The sequence below is a fragment of the Saccostrea cucullata genome, unplaced genomic scaffold, assembly GCF_032062105.1.
Source record: "Saccostrea cucullata isolate Sc308-1 unplaced genomic scaffold, CSIRO_AGI_Scuc_v1 ctg1443, whole genome shotgun sequence".
Lineage (NCBI taxonomy): Eukaryota > Metazoa > Mollusca > Bivalvia > Ostreida > Ostreidae > Saccostrea > Saccostrea cuccullata.
In genome coordinates, this window is record NW_026930741.1 from 140,425 (window position 1) to 156,504 (window position 16,080).

The 16,080-nt window shown below is 32.4% G+C and overlaps 1 protein-coding gene across 1 annotated transcript in view; it reads left to right on the forward strand.

Annotated features, from left to right (window-relative positions):
- Positions 1 to 1,521: 1,521 nt before the first annotated feature.
- The window catches only part of LOC134229901 (uncharacterized), a 33,235-nt gene continuing 18,676 nt past the window's right edge, over positions 1,522 to 16,080 (forward strand). Inside the window, 6 exon segments of the mRNA XM_062711684.1 lie at positions 1,522 to 1,576; positions 1,694 to 1,738; positions 2,654 to 2,691; positions 4,523 to 4,772; positions 5,012 to 5,068; positions 13,878 to 14,010. Of these exon segments, the coding sequence (XP_062567668.1) occupies positions 1,702 to 1,738; positions 2,654 to 2,691; positions 4,523 to 4,772; positions 5,012 to 5,068; positions 13,878 to 14,010 (515 nt within the window). The 5' untranslated portion in view covers positions 1,522 to 1,576; positions 1,694 to 1,701.

Genomic DNA, 16,080 nt, shown 5'->3' on the forward strand with positions numbered 1-16,080 from the left:
ATGAATGTTTATATCATATAACTACTATTCTATAATATTGTAAGAGATGCTTAAGTCCTCAATCGTTTGAAATATTACAATAACCAATAAAAAGATTTGGATGTCTATGTCATGAGTGATACAACCTATTTGGTTAAATTGCATATTTTTAGAGCTGGGCAACCAGGATCTTATATCTGTTTAAATAAGTATTCTGAATAAAGACTTTCTTCTTAAAGTTAAGATAAAACTTATCCAATCATATTTTACTTCCCCGTACATTCATGTTAATAGTCGAAAGATTACCATTAAACATACCTGTCTAATGAACATTGAGGTGAAAATGCTTCAACTTATTGATAATTCCAGCCCAAACAAGTAAAAACCTGTCCTGTGGGCATGAAGTACATATTTTACACATATATAGTAGTACATAAGCACTATATTTACTCTTCTCAAGATAAGCGATGAAAAACATTGTATATGTTGCTCTATGAACACTTGATTTAATAATAATAATAATCTAATAAATTTCTATATCGCCCTGTATAATAAAAGTATCACCCTAAGGCGCTTAACATAGAATGTACATAAAACACCACTGCATACATTACTTTAAAAAATCAGTACACTGAATTAAAAAAAAAAAATGAACGGTACATTTCGTACATTACAATCTTTTTACGCTTAACGAGAGATGACTCATTTGTTATTCAGAAGATAAGGTATATAATTTTTTTTTTCGGGATGATGATAAAACAAGTTTTAAATGTTTCAATACAAAAATAAAAAAAAATAAAGGTAGGAAAGATAAAATTATACTGAGTATTTAGTTTATTGTTAGCTCAATTATACAAATGAAAAAAGTACATAAGATATTGCCTAAACGACTTGAAGATTGGAGATAATCAAATTATAAAAATAAAATACCCTAACACCTTGAAAATAAGCCGCGGCTTGTTTTAAGTTTTGGTAAGAAAGTGGGGGCTTATTTTCAAAACCGTCTTATTTTCAAATCGCGGCTTATTATCAATACAACTTTTTATCAATAAAATAAATGGTAATCGATAGATTGAGAACTATTTTCTCGTTCTAAAAAAATATCCAGATAAACTTCCGTGAGAGTTAAATTAATAGTGTTCAAGTGTTGTAATTCTGTGCACCCGTTTTAAAAACGGTGAGCTTTTAGCAACGAAGACAGCTAAACGTACATTGTGAATTTATAGAAAATTTATGACCGGCTTATTTTCAAGTAATTTTCAGTGCAAGAAATAGATGGCTTATTTTTAAAACCTGTTTATTATCAAATCCGTCTTATTTTCAAGGTTTTAGGGTAATATTTTTTTCCAAATCAAATTTATTTAACTTACGTAAACTTTCATGAAATAATAGAATTAAATAAAATACTGAACTTATTCTTCGACAGAAAAACATAAACCTTGATAAAACGGAGTAAATCAAGTTTTAACAGAAATAAGTGTCAAATTTTTATCAAATCAGGAACAGTTTGGAACTGAAAGCAATCGATATATAACTTTATAAACGATTCCCCTTTACAGAATTAAATACCTTGGAAACATTACCGTGAGTGAAGCAGGTAAGTTGTCTATCCTACTTCTATGTTCATATGAAAGCTCAATTGTTTAAATCTTCTAAAACAAAGAATATGTAATAAAATTTGCTATTAATAAGATATACATACTTTATATTTCAGTGCGGATCATGTACGCATGCTTTTCATTTTGGGCTTTGTTTGCAGGTATCTACACTATTTCTCCCTTTATATTCGTTTTTTTTTCATTCAGTTTTTTTTTAAAAATGCATATACAATTAAACTTAAAACTTTGCCTTCTACAGTTTATCTATATCATGAAACTTTTATATACTCTACATTTGTATATAGAAATATTTATGGTCCTGAACTTTAAGTCTTAAATTTACCAAATATATTGTAGCTATTTGAAAAAGAAAGGATGTATTTTTATTTATTTTATTTGTTTCATTTTGATTTTGTGTTTTTCTCTTGATAACCGAATTCTACCTAGTCTATTTTCAAAGTGTTAAAGTCGCCGGCATGGCGCAGTGGTTAGAGCGCCTTCTCCAGAGTTGCAGTTCGAATCCCACTGTGGGACGTGTATACCGTATAAACCGAGGTCCCATGTCACATAACGTGCTGGCACGATGGCCCTGAGTGCCAAGTATAGAACAAAATTTGCAGCTCTCCACCGGCAGGTCGTGGCGTCTCCATATGAGTGAAAAATACTCGAGAGGGACGTTAAACAATATATAATCAATCAATCAATCAAAGTGTAAAAACTCTTTGATAATAATACACCATTTTTAAAAAAATTATTCTGGAAGAACTTTAAAGAAACCGAGAACAATGAAGCAATTTTCTTTCATGATATAATTGTTTTTTTTAATAAAAGAACTGCCGAAAAATTAATATCAGATAGTCACCAAATTAAACTTGTATGTATCTCACATTTACCGGTAATAATGTTTTTGTTATATTCAGACATGAAAAGTAAGTTTGAGTAGAATTTTTATCATTTTTAAATAGTTTTCTTTAAAAAAAAAATGCCCTCGAAAGAATGAAGTCGAATTTATTACTTTTTTTTCAATCATATTTTACAAAGTTGTTATTGATCAGTTTTCCATTTCTTTCAACTAGGATTTTGTTTCGGTTTAAATAAAGGACAGACTTTGAAGGTAGGTGTCTGTGATTTTATCTCAAGTAATGTCCAAACTCTTACAAATAAATTGTAGCTACGAAAACACTATTTTCTAACAATAAACACTTAATCGCAGAAGGTCCCTATATCTTCTTTTATTATAAAAAAGTTTTAAACAAAAATATCATAAATGTGAAATTATGCATACTGTTAAGCAATGAATGTGCAAATTTACGATAAGCGGATTTTGCTACTTTTTTCTCTGTCATTGACATTTTTTCTCGTAAACTATCCAAATCTCAAATTCTGTTGTATATCTTATCTTTAATTCATTAAATGAAATATATGGAGACAACAAACACCACCCAAGACCCAAAGTCCATAAAACAATACAAAATAGGAGCAGAGCAAACACGGACCTCCCAAAAATCAGAGGTGGGATCGGGTGCCGTGGAGAATTGAGCATCCCCAGTCGACTGCTCACACCCGCCCTGCTTGTCCTCTATATCATGATTGAGAAATAACAGAAGAATCCACAGGCAATTCATTGTGTAAATAATAGTCTAACAATGAGTTTGAGGAAACTGGCTGTGGTCTTCAACTCGACATTAAGATATATCGACGACGTACTTTCCATTAACAATAGTATTTTTCATTCCTATGTCGATACGATATGTCCTGGTGCGCTTGAAATAAAGATACCACAAAGTCTGAAACATCTGTATCATATTTGGATATTTTAACTTGAAAAAAGACGTTAGTGATAATCTAACAACCAAGCTCTATGATAAATGTGATGACTTTTCTATAGTCAATTCCCTTACTTGTGCAGTAATATACCTTCATCCCCTGCACGTGGAGTTTATATATCTCAGATGTTTCGATACGCAAGAGCATGCTCTACGTATGAACAATTCCTAAAACGAGGTAAATTACCGACAAACACTTTGATGAAACAAGAATACCTATAGTCTCGTTTAAAGTAATTATTTCGTTAATTCTATAGATGATACAATGACTTTGTCAGCAAATACAATTTATTATTGAGTTAAATGCTGACTGACGTTTTTAGTACTTATTGTTAGTCCATTATTTATACACTGAATTGACGACGGATTTTTCCGTTATTTCCCAATCATGACAAGGTGCACAAGGCGGATGTGACCGATCTGCAGTGGATGCCCACTGACCTCCATGGCACCTGATCCAAGTTCCGATGTTTGGATTTTCGTGTTTGCTCTGCTCCTATTTTGTACTGTTTTAAGGACTTTGAAATTGAATACTGTTCGTTATCTCCATATGTTTGATTTGAAAAATGCCAGTCAGTATTTGGCTCAATGATTAATTGTATTTACTGATAAGGTAATTGTATCGACCATAGAACTCACGAAATTCAACGAGGCTGTTAATATTCCTTTTCCATCAACTTGTTTGTCAATAATTTACCTCGTTTTAAAAACTGTACATACGTAGAGCCTTCACTTTTGTAGCAAAGCAGCTTAAAGATATTAACCCCGAATACGGCTGGTGAAAGTATAATGCTGTATACGTAAGGGGAATTTGGTGTTTTAGAAGTCCGTGTTTTCTTCTAATTTGATTAGTATTGTTTGAATGGGCTTTTAATTTTAGAGCTTGAATACTGTTCGTTTTTTCCATATATTCCTTTACGTAAACATTAAAGATATTATATTTTAAATCGTTTTTTCTGCCATCCACACTACTTGAATCAACCAACATATACCTTAGAAAAAGCTCTTTAAACATGATTTTGTAATTTTTAAATAACTTTATAAGATGAATAAACGCTTCTATGAACCTATTTAATCTTCATGGGACAGAATATACCATTGGTCACCTTTTTAAAACAGGTTAATTCATTAGAAGATGTTAGTATCTATAACAAGGTTAAAGAAGTTTGCGATCTGGAGGGTCTCCGACACTTCCCGTACATTCACTGTTTTGACAACGACCACGCTCCTATATACATCGTGTTGATGAATGGATCCAGCCTCAGTGACGGAACTAAATGTCTTGTGTCCTGCAATCATAAGAGGGCTTTATCTACGTGGAAGGCTTGTATAGACGGAGAATGGGTTGGGTCGGATTTAAAATGTGACAGTAAGAGGGATGATGTTTTGTTTAAATAAATGTTGTTGTATACTGAAATCGTTGAATTGTTAAAACAAATAAACATTTTGATGTTATATGCATGATTAACTTATTTTTCGCATTTTCAATTTTAAATTAACTTCTCCTTTAACTGATATTTTTGATATTATTGTTTTTGGTATTACATATTCTACTGATTTAATCAAAGATTTGACATTAATTTTACATGTATATGTCCATATGATTAGAGACACAAAAGAAAGGGCGTGGCCACAGTAGACAGAAGCGATGGTGGTGGGGAGGTGGTGAGTACTAACATATTTTTATGATGGTAACAATATATTACCGTATAGCGGGTTTCTTGGCATTTTGGCTGCTCAAAGTTAAGGTATGCTAATAATTTTGGCGTATTATATTTTAGCGGACACTGTCTTTCAGCTCTCTTGAAGATGAACACTAAGAAGAGTACTGACTATTTTAGCGATTAATTTTTTAGCGGAGAAAACGCCAAGATAAGCCAAAGATAGCTCTCCGCTAAAATAACCCGCTATACTGTATTATCATTATTTTACAATTAAAGTATATAATTGATGGGGTCAGCAAAATTCCAGTTCAAGAATTATTATTAAAGGAACTGGAATAAGGCTATCCTCATTAATTATATACTTTTTAACTGTTTTTAGTATTTATACAGCAATATACCCCTATCACCAGCGCAAGGGTTTTTATTTCTCTATGTTAATTCGATACGCAAGATCATGTTCTACGTATTAATAATTTCTAAAGCGAAGTAAGTTATTGACAAACTAGTAAATGAAATAAGAATACATGTATCAGAAATCTCGTTTAAAGCGTTCATTTCATTAGTTATATGATCGTCACAACGATTTTGCCAGCGAATACAATCTATCATGTAGTTAAATGCTAAGTTTTTTTTTCAGACTAATTCTTATGTCATTATTTACACACTCAATTGTCAACGGATTTTTCTGTTGTGTCTTGATCCTGACAAGAAGCATACGGCTAATGAGACTGGTCGACAGGGGATGCTCACTCCTTATGGCACCTGACACAATATCTGATGTTTTTGTCGTTCGTGTTTGCTTTTGATTTTTATTATTTAATGAACTTTTAAAGCTTGAATATTGTTTGTTATCTGCTTATATTTCACCAATACAAAAGTACAAAAAAGAGGATTACGGAAAACTGGTAGTAAGCTTTCGTTGCGTAAATTCGCTCACAGGCTCACAGGGATATACACTATACAAAATTCTTATTTGTGAATTAAATATTTGATTTATCGGTATAAGTGTATATAATATGCCATTATTTCCTAAACAGTGGGATTGACAAAAATTCTTTGTATCATGAAAACCCTTGAATTACCTTCTTGTCCGAAAAAAAATTTCCAGCTGTGTACTGCGCACTATTTAGGCCCAGATTCTTGATCACTAAAGTTGATCTCTGATGTTGCCACAGGGGTAGTCCCCTAACTATAAATCAAATAACAAATAGTCATTGACTCTCACATGGCCTAGTAATCATACGGTGCCTTGGTGTCCATACCAAATCCACTCAACTTCCGGTTGACCTAGTTTTGTGGAACAATATCAACGTATTGTATGCTGCTATCCTAATGCCGTGGCTAATCTATAGTAAACAGTTTATTGTTTACTGTTTGCAATAATTTTTCATGAGTGGAATTGATAAGATTTTTGTTGTTTTCATTTTTTACAAATCTAGAGGAACCCCCTGCAGACGTCATACTGTCTGTTTTAGCGCGCTCTTCTACCGATAACTGCCGTATTCGGTGTAACTTTTCTTTAATTATAAGTTTTTAATTTGTACAAATGTAAAGAACACAAATATAAAGAAAAAGATTGAAATAGACACGATTTTAAATTTTCTATGAATGTCACACTTTAGTAAACATTGTAGTTATCTATAAGATTTTGCATTAATATGCCTTATTATTATTTTTTTATTAAAGTAACGTATTTGCAAATCAAATATTTCATAAACAGGTTTTTAAAAAGTAAAATATAAATTGTCTTATGTGGGGCGTTCGCAATCTTGTCTACCGTTTATTTCAAGCTCACCAGGATACATCGTTTTGGCGTAAGAATGGAAAATAACATTAATAATACAGTACGTCGTCGATATATTTTTAAGTGTCGAGTTGAAAGTCTCAGCAAGAGTTTTCTGCACAAATTCCGCTTCATATGAATGCAAAACAAGGTTTTCTTATAACAATCTAACTTTAATAATTATAGGAAAATCTCAGTAAAGGTGAAATTAAATAATAATAATGTTTTGAGATAAGGTTTATTTTTGGAACGCCGTAACTGCCTTATGTGGAGAACTTTCATTACATGCTGGTACTTTGTCATTATATGCTGGTATTTTGTCATTATATGATGGTACTTTGTCATAATATGCTACTACATTACATTTTATGCTACTACTTTGTCAATATATGCTACTACTTTGTCATTATATGCTAATACTTTGTCAATATATGCTACTACTTTGTCATTATATGCTACTACTCTGTCAATATATGCTACAACTTTGTCATTATATGATGGTATTTTGTCATTATATGATGATACTTCAACATTATATGAAGATAATTTTTAGATAGGTACAACATCGAGATCGGGATACCGTTAACTATAGTAAACTAGTTTAAGGGAAAAATGGCGCAAAATTGTGAAAACGCGATCACAGTGAAAAGCATCCTCAAGGAACTAAAGATGGGTCCACAGGTGATTGATAGATTTTTAGAAGAAAGAATAAATGTTGATAATATTTTGGCTTTGTCCTGGACCTTCTGGGGGCTTTAATGCAGTCTTCTACTGCGCCCCCGCCCACGTTTTGAAATTCCTGGATCCGCTGCTGAATGAATATTTAGACAGTTTAACTGCTAGTACATATTTTTTCACTTCCTATTTAGATTTGAACGACCAATATAGGGTTATTATTTTTTATGTCAGGTTTCTTATATCGGCACCCTAGATGGGAACTTGCATCTATTGTTAAATTGTTTGTTAAATCTACGTATTGTTTTCAGTTCTTGCAAAGCGTCAATTGATAATTGTTACAACTATAAGTATGGCACACCAAATTCACGAAAACGAGCTAAACATAGTTTCACACTTGATAAACTAGATTTATTAACTGTAAACTATTGTTTAAAAACCGTAAACTATAGTTAACAATTCATCAACTATATTTTTCATCTGTAAAACTATTATTAACAATATGATGACTATAGTTTGCATCTTTAAAACTATATTTAACTGTTGTTAACTATAGTTTACGAATGCTAATCTCAGTTTATCTGTCTGTAAGAAAACATTAACAATATATATATATATATATTATACATATATCACATGACTTTGAGGGCAACATACCAGAATATTTGCCCCGAGGTGACAGGAAAGCCCTGGAGTGTTATGTCACCCGATACCGATATATATATAGAATGATGATATATATATATATATATATATATAGAATGATGATATATATATATATATATTCAAAAAATTATTTTTCCTTGGTATAGGGATAAAATAAAATCCAAATTCAAATGATAAACTCAAACTTTTATCTAAAGCGCTTTCGCCCCATGCGGGCTCATCAGTAGATTTGAAATTGTAAACAAGTTACATTATGACGTCATTCTCGTGACGTTATGTAGGCAACGTTAAACATAATGATTGTGACGTAATAATAATCACAGTTAAAAGAGGCGCACAGATAAAGTTTTACAGCTCATCTGATCAAAGTTAAGCGCCTATTATAAATGTACAATAATGGAGACATTTTATATAAAATGTACATAATAAAATAATTTGATATAAATTCCTTTTAGCAGTTCAATTTTGGTTTAAACAGATTTATAAAATATTGCTCTTTGGCTTTCCGTAATTGTTCATTTTCCTCTTATATATATATATATAGCTTTTGTTGATAAACATAGATTCACGTCTGTAAACTATAATTTACAAACAATCTCGAACTATAGTTAAGAGTTGTTAATCATAGTTTCACAACTCGTGAAACTACATTTATTAGATCTTGAACTATATCTAAGAGTTGTAAACCATAGTTTACAAATCGTGAAACTGTATTTATCAGATAATCCATGTTTTGCAACCGCAAATGATTTTTTCAGTGTTAAGTATAGTTTACGGTTCTGAAACATAGATTATCGCGTTAACTATGGTTTACAGATATAAAATATAGATTAACGTTCAACTTGTTAACTAAAGTTTAGAATCTCTAAACTATAGTTTACAACCGATAAACCTAGTTTATCGACTGTGAAACTATGTTTGGCTCATTTTTGTGAATTTGGCGTGCAATATATAATACATTATTGTAATAAACAAAGGTCATCCTTTAACATGGGTGGATCCAGCAATTTTTGAAAAAGGGGGGGGGGGGTTCCGGTGTACCAAGCATTCATGCATAGAATCACACCATGGCCACGTCATGTCCGTAGCTTCATTTATAAGAAGGGGATCCAAAAACATTTGACAATAAAAAAAAAAACATAAACAAAAAACTATACACCACTTTTTGAAATTGGGAGGGGGTAGAGGGGGGCTTCGTGTCACTTTTCTGTTCGTTACATTACTTTCAATCTTAAATCTGCGTATTTTCCAGCAACAAAATATGTGGAGGGAGCTTTCAAAACAAAATATTATTTAAAACTGCAGCAAAAGATAATTCTCAGAAAAAGTGAGCCCCCTCCCTCTTCATACTACAGGAATATTTTAACATTTTTCTGTATTGATTAAAAATATTCAATATGCATACTTCTAAAAGTTAGTTACTTCTGAAGATGGTCCAGAAATGGTATAGCTAGAGTTCGCTGGAATCTTCCTTGCATGTTACTTGTGGATATTAGGAGCCCTTTGGCGGGGTTGTGAAGGTACACGGAGGAAAGCAAATACGCAAAAATCTACAGATCTAGCGAGCAGAAAGGACAGCGATTTTTTTTTATTTTTCAAATGATTAGACATATAAATATCTATCACAGGAAAACTTTTCTCTCTCTCTGTGTGTACAAAAATAAGTGGGGGTTCAAACCCCCAGAACCTCCCTCTGGTCTGCCAATGCATTAATATAATTTGGATTAATTTTCATTTATTGTAAGTTAATTAAAAGGAATCAATAAAACACACTTGAACACATTCATATATTTATATCATATTGGTATACCAAATGGAACACCAAAGCGATTATACTTCTCAAATTGACAAATAATTTTAATTTTTTCTATACGTGTGATTCGTCCGTACGTTTCGTCAGTTACACAGGTAATCACAAAGTAAACAAGTTTACCGTTCGTAAAACAGATATTCGTTCGTTACGTGTTTGGTGTTCTCTATTACCCTGTGGTGAGCCTCCGTTTTTCATTATGTACATATTTAACCCTTTTTCAGCCTCAGATCACTGGACCTTGAAAGTAAGTTTGAGTCCCTTCGGCAGTTGGACACGGCAATCCTGATAGAGAAGGACGTTTCTCTACTTCTCTAGATTTTGGTACATTTTGTGCTATAAAATAGTCATGGCAGACTTAACCATAGTTTTGCTGTAATTGTCAATATTTAGTGTCCCACTTTTCTGAGGTAAGTCTTGCTTTTATTGTTAACTAAAATGTAATACTATAAATATCTTAAAACAACCAGATTCGGAATTTCTCAACATAATCAGTCTTAACTGTTTTACTATTTGAGATTTATTATCTTTTATATTTCTTTATACGTTATTTATAAGTACAGTTAGTCAAAAGTGTTCGAGTAATGATTGTACGGTGTCTCGTTCGTGTCTTTTAGTATGTCATTCGTTCTGTAATATTTGTTACAAAGTGTAAAGTAAAGGTATAATATTGTAGTAAAGCATCTTTATGCTATTTGTACGCCATATGTACATGTGTATGCACAGTTTTAACTTACAATGTGTAAAGTATATGTCTACCTTGACATTATATTGTGCATGCGTAATTAACAGGTCCTCATCCTGTTTGTGTAAATGTCCCTGTACCAGACAAGGCCACATCTAGAGTCTTGGGCTCAAGACGTATACCTTTTCATTGTGTGTGTGTTTGTGTGTGTGTAGGCCTCCATGCAGTAGAACAGAAGGAATGATTTCCAAACCAGTCCAGAGACCAATTGTATCCGTGTTAATCATCGCCCAGCTGAATATTTACAGTTATCCAGTTTATTTTGTATATTTTGATTTATTAAATGTAATGTTTAAAATTTAAAGGAAATTTTGTTGTAAATTAATCAATTAGAAAGGCGGTTTGGATCAACATTCCATAAGCTTGGTCATTAACATGACAGTCTCCGAGAAATGGTCAAATGCAAGACCGAAAGAAGTTCAAAATACCAGTGGAGGATTTAAGGGTAAGAGGTAAAGCTACTCTTACCGATTCCCGAAGATCCCAGAATTTGATATTTGATGATTTGATAATTTGTATGCACAAAAACACCCACATATTTTCTTTCTTTTCCTTGTAATATATATATATACTTATAGAGCTCTTTGTCACATCATGTTCACAGCCTGACTCTCTACGACGTTGACATGGTTCTACGTCAGAGCAGCCCTTTTATTATTTTTTTAATTTGATTGTACTTTTGTAAATTAATTATGTCAATAGATTTGATCTAGTAGCAGTTTACTACACAGAATTTATTTTTTATTATTTGAGACTGACAGAGTATCTCTTCACTTTCACTGTATCAGGTGATTAGAAAATTAATTATTTTACCTAAGCTAACACTGTTTCAATAAAGCTTTTAATCATAATTATCGTCTGCATTGACATGTTAAAAAAAAACTTTATATGATTGAAATTCTTAGGGCAACTGACTTTAAAAGTCATTTTCATGTTAAGGATTTTATAAAAATATGTTCATATTTTTTTAACGTCGCAATTTAACTGAAATACTAATTCCATCTTTTTTTAAAGAAGAAATATCTTCCCAAATAATATTGATATTAAAATCCACGAAACCTCACGTCTCCGCTCATTGCTATGTATCGATAATTAATGAGCATAACTTTAAGTAAAATAAAGAAAATTATATAAGAGTTGTGTGCATACAAATTATCTGGTATGTAAATGGGGTTTTCCTTTTATTTTATTTAGGAGTTATCAAAACGTTCGTGGACTGAGGCTATAAAATTAATACTATGCAGTCTGTGCTTTCAAAAATTTATATGGAACATAAAACAACAAAAAATAAAGACATGTTGAAAAATTTAGCCCGATACGTTCATTATTTGCCAAATTATTATAAAATGAAAACGACATTATATGATCACCCGGCGCCGTCGTCGTTTATTTTCATGACGTCCGATAACGTCATTTTTTTTCAATGTCCGCTTCTTCTATACTGCATACACTTTTTTGATGAGATTCCCTGGAGCTAAGTAAGGACTTAAACCTGCCTTGTTTATATGACTCTACAATGTCATGAACAGTGGCATTCAATGAATATAATATTCCAAATGGATTAGTACACTGGGAAAGGTCCGAGCTTGATTTTGCCGGCATATTTTGCTTTTGGGAGTTCAATATCTACAACACATGATTAACGTCATTTTTTGACATGATTGATTTTTCACACCTTAACTGCAAATCGACATTAGCTGTGTATCCCTTTTCTCTCTGAATCTATTTTGACATTAAAGACAAGTACTCTGGATGCATATTATTTCTCTGTAGCAAGTTTCAACATATTTTAGGTCTATACCAGTTTTTTTCAGGGGCAAAACTTTATAGAATGTTGGAAACGGAAACCCCTCCCCCTTTGACTTCCTTTTCAAGTCCTCATTTGTTTGGACATTCCATGTAAAATTTACCATAACATTTCATAGAACCTTCAGAATGAAGTGAAAATTTTATATTTTATGGAACAAATGTATCCCGACACAAACCTATATTAACGGGAATTTTGGATGTCAAATGATCATATCAAAAGATTTTTCTTAGTTACACATAGATCGCAAAAGTGTCGTGTACGAGGTTGCGCCGCCTGGACATACCATTGCTTTCAAAAACTTTACTTATTTATTAAAAATTATAATTTATGATTCATGGTTTATTCTATAGATATAAAAGATGATGTTAACTAAATATTTTAAAATTATAATGTGCCTAAAGCTGTTTTAATTTTATGACGCTAGTCCACGAACTTTTTGATAACCCCTCGTATATACTTCATTTTGTTGTTTTTAATCGCGATTCTACGAAAACATCGGTGTCTGTTTTTGGTTTTTAATATTAGAGTACTAGATTTACAGCTCTTTGGCAAGTGATACTCATACTGCTGATTCAGTAATAAATACAAATATCTCCTAAAGTTTTTCTACATCTGTGAATTCATTTAAACCTAGAAAATGTTATGTAAAATTATGAATAAATTCTGTGCACCAATAAAAAGAAATCGCTAAAAATCCTAAATCCGGGACCGTTGGAACTCGGGAAAACTAGATTTACCGCTTGCCCTTAAATTCGCCACTGGTATTTGAACTTCTCCTGGTCTTGCATTTGACCAATTCTCGGAGACGGATTCGATCGCCAATAGTAGTAATTCCAGAACTGCTGCAGTTGTTGATCGCTCTTACAAGCTTAAAATATTATCAACATCTATTCTCTCTTCTACAAATCTATCAATCACCTGTGGACCCATCAGTTCCTCGAGGATGCTTTTCAATGTGATTACAAAAACTATCTTCATATAATGTTGAAGTATCATCATAAAATGACAAAGTACCAGCATATAATGACAAAGTAGTAGCATATAATGACAAAGTAGTAGCATATACATGTAATGACAAAATACCATGATATAATTATAAATACCAGTATATAATGACAAAGTACCATTATATAATGACAAATACCATCATATAATGACAAAGTACCAACGTATAATGACAAAGTACAAGCATATAACGAAAGTTCTCCACATAAGGCAGTTACGGCGTTCCATATTTATTTGAAACAGTCGTTTATCAATGATAGAAAGAACCATCAACCAATGATATATTATATCATAACATAAAACTACATTGTTATAGATGATGGTGATCACACGCCGCCAGATATAAGTTGTCCTTCGAATAAATATGTCTATGCTGGCTACACTGGAAGAGCACAGGTGTGGTACAACCTTCCGACAGCAACCGATGGTGGCTCCCACGATGGCATTACGTACGTTTGTACTCCTACTTTGTGAAATTTACATTTTTCGCAATTTAAAATTCACCTTTTTTACAGAACTTTATCAAAATCAATTTAAAAAAAGTGTCATGTGTATCTGTTGAGGAAGGTTACAACTCGATTTTCTTAATGGATTTGCTGTTTTGTAGCAACTTTTAAAATTTAATTAATATGTTTTCCCTTTACTTTTAATTTTTATTTTTTTTAATTCTGCACAAATTAAACCTTGATTTCACTCGACATCTTGTCTTATTATCTGTCTGATTTTGTTATCACTGCTGGTCGATAATATATTATTGGACTGGTATGAATTATTATTAAAGAACGACTGTTTTTATTAAACTTTTAGCATGCAAGAACAAGAGCCTTACGTCACAACAATGTTTTAAATTTATATAGTTTACAAAGCCATGCGGCAACTGGTTGACAAGTTTGACTGTAAATACTGAGAAATCATCAATGCTCGTGGGGAATCGATGTTCGTGGATTTTGAGGTTCAACCTTATCCTGGAATCTACATCCCCAAGAATATAAAAATTTGTGTTGACATACCGTAAATCTGGAAATTTTTGCTGTAGATAAATATTTAGCAAATTTGCGGGTTCATTGCATTCGCAAAAATATTTTCTTAAAAATAAATTACCAATAACTAAACGTAAACAAAGCAATGGTCATTCGCAAAATTTTGAAACGTAAATATTAATCAACAGTATTTTGACCCGAATTTGCAAAATAAAACGACGCAAAAATTTCCAGATTTACGGTATATATTTATTGAATATTAAGTATGTATGAGTTACCCACGAAATTATGCCCCACGAACCAACAATATTTTGCTTACCCACAAACATTGACCCCCACGATTTAAAATGATTCCACAGTATAAAGAAATTAGGTGATTGTAACAGAAAGATTAAGGAGTAATTCGCTATGACAAAAGAATTGACCTATAGGAGAGAACAATTTACCGGAAAAAGTGACATTTAAAAATGAATCTTCGTTTGTTGTTTTCTACCGTATATATATGTCTAAATTTTTCAAATTTGTATTTTATACCTAATATTTATTATTAACAACTTTACAATAAACCTCCAAAGTTGGCCAAAACACTATTTTGTCCGTTAAAGCGTTAATTTTTGCGTGTATTTTGGCCTAGAAGTCCTTCAGCGCAGGCCTGCCCCTAAATAAAACTGTGATATTTTGATAGGTTGGGATATAAAGAATAATTTAAGATAGGAATTTTTTAGGGGCACTCCTGCCCTAGGGTCAAATTCACAAAAAACCCACAAAAAATAAGGAAACCTGATTTTGATCATCTGCTTCAAATTTATACCTCTTATTATTAAAGTCAGACAAGCTCAGTTGATATGTGCGCTGATTTTTACAACGTGGAAACTTTCTTTTTACAGTCGGGGTTCGAATCCACCTGGTACCACACTTTTAAAGTTTTTATTTTTCGCCTTTTCAAAGACTATTTTTATTTTTTTTATAGACTTATGTATTTTCTTTCAATTATCTATCCATGTATATTGCATCGCTCATACATTGGTGAACATCGTTCGTACATCGGTCGACTACGGGCCAATGTTTGGTAGAATATCGACTGATGATCGGCCGATGTCTGTTGTCCACCACTAAACTCCCCGATAACCTCAGATTAAACGGATATTGGACGATCCTCGGCCATACATCGGCCGATCCTTGAAAGATGTGTTAATGATGGGTTGCCGATGAGGAGCGATGTAAGGCATCGTTGGAGACATCGCTGAATTTTAACTACGAATTATTTCCTACCGTGGTTGCCCGGCCGGCAACCACGCCATTTTCATCAAAAAGCGCATCGGTTTCTCATCGTATACCCCATCGTTGGATAATGTGACTTAAAACATTTTTGTGACGTCATCTTTTGTTAAACCTGGTTCAATAAATTTGTTATTGTCCTGCACCCAGTCCAATAAGTTACCTGTAGGTGTCAAATAAGATTCAACTTATTGGACAGGTACAGGTAACGTTAAAATGAGAACAAAGGGCGAGGCAAATAAGTAAGCACCACGTAAAAGA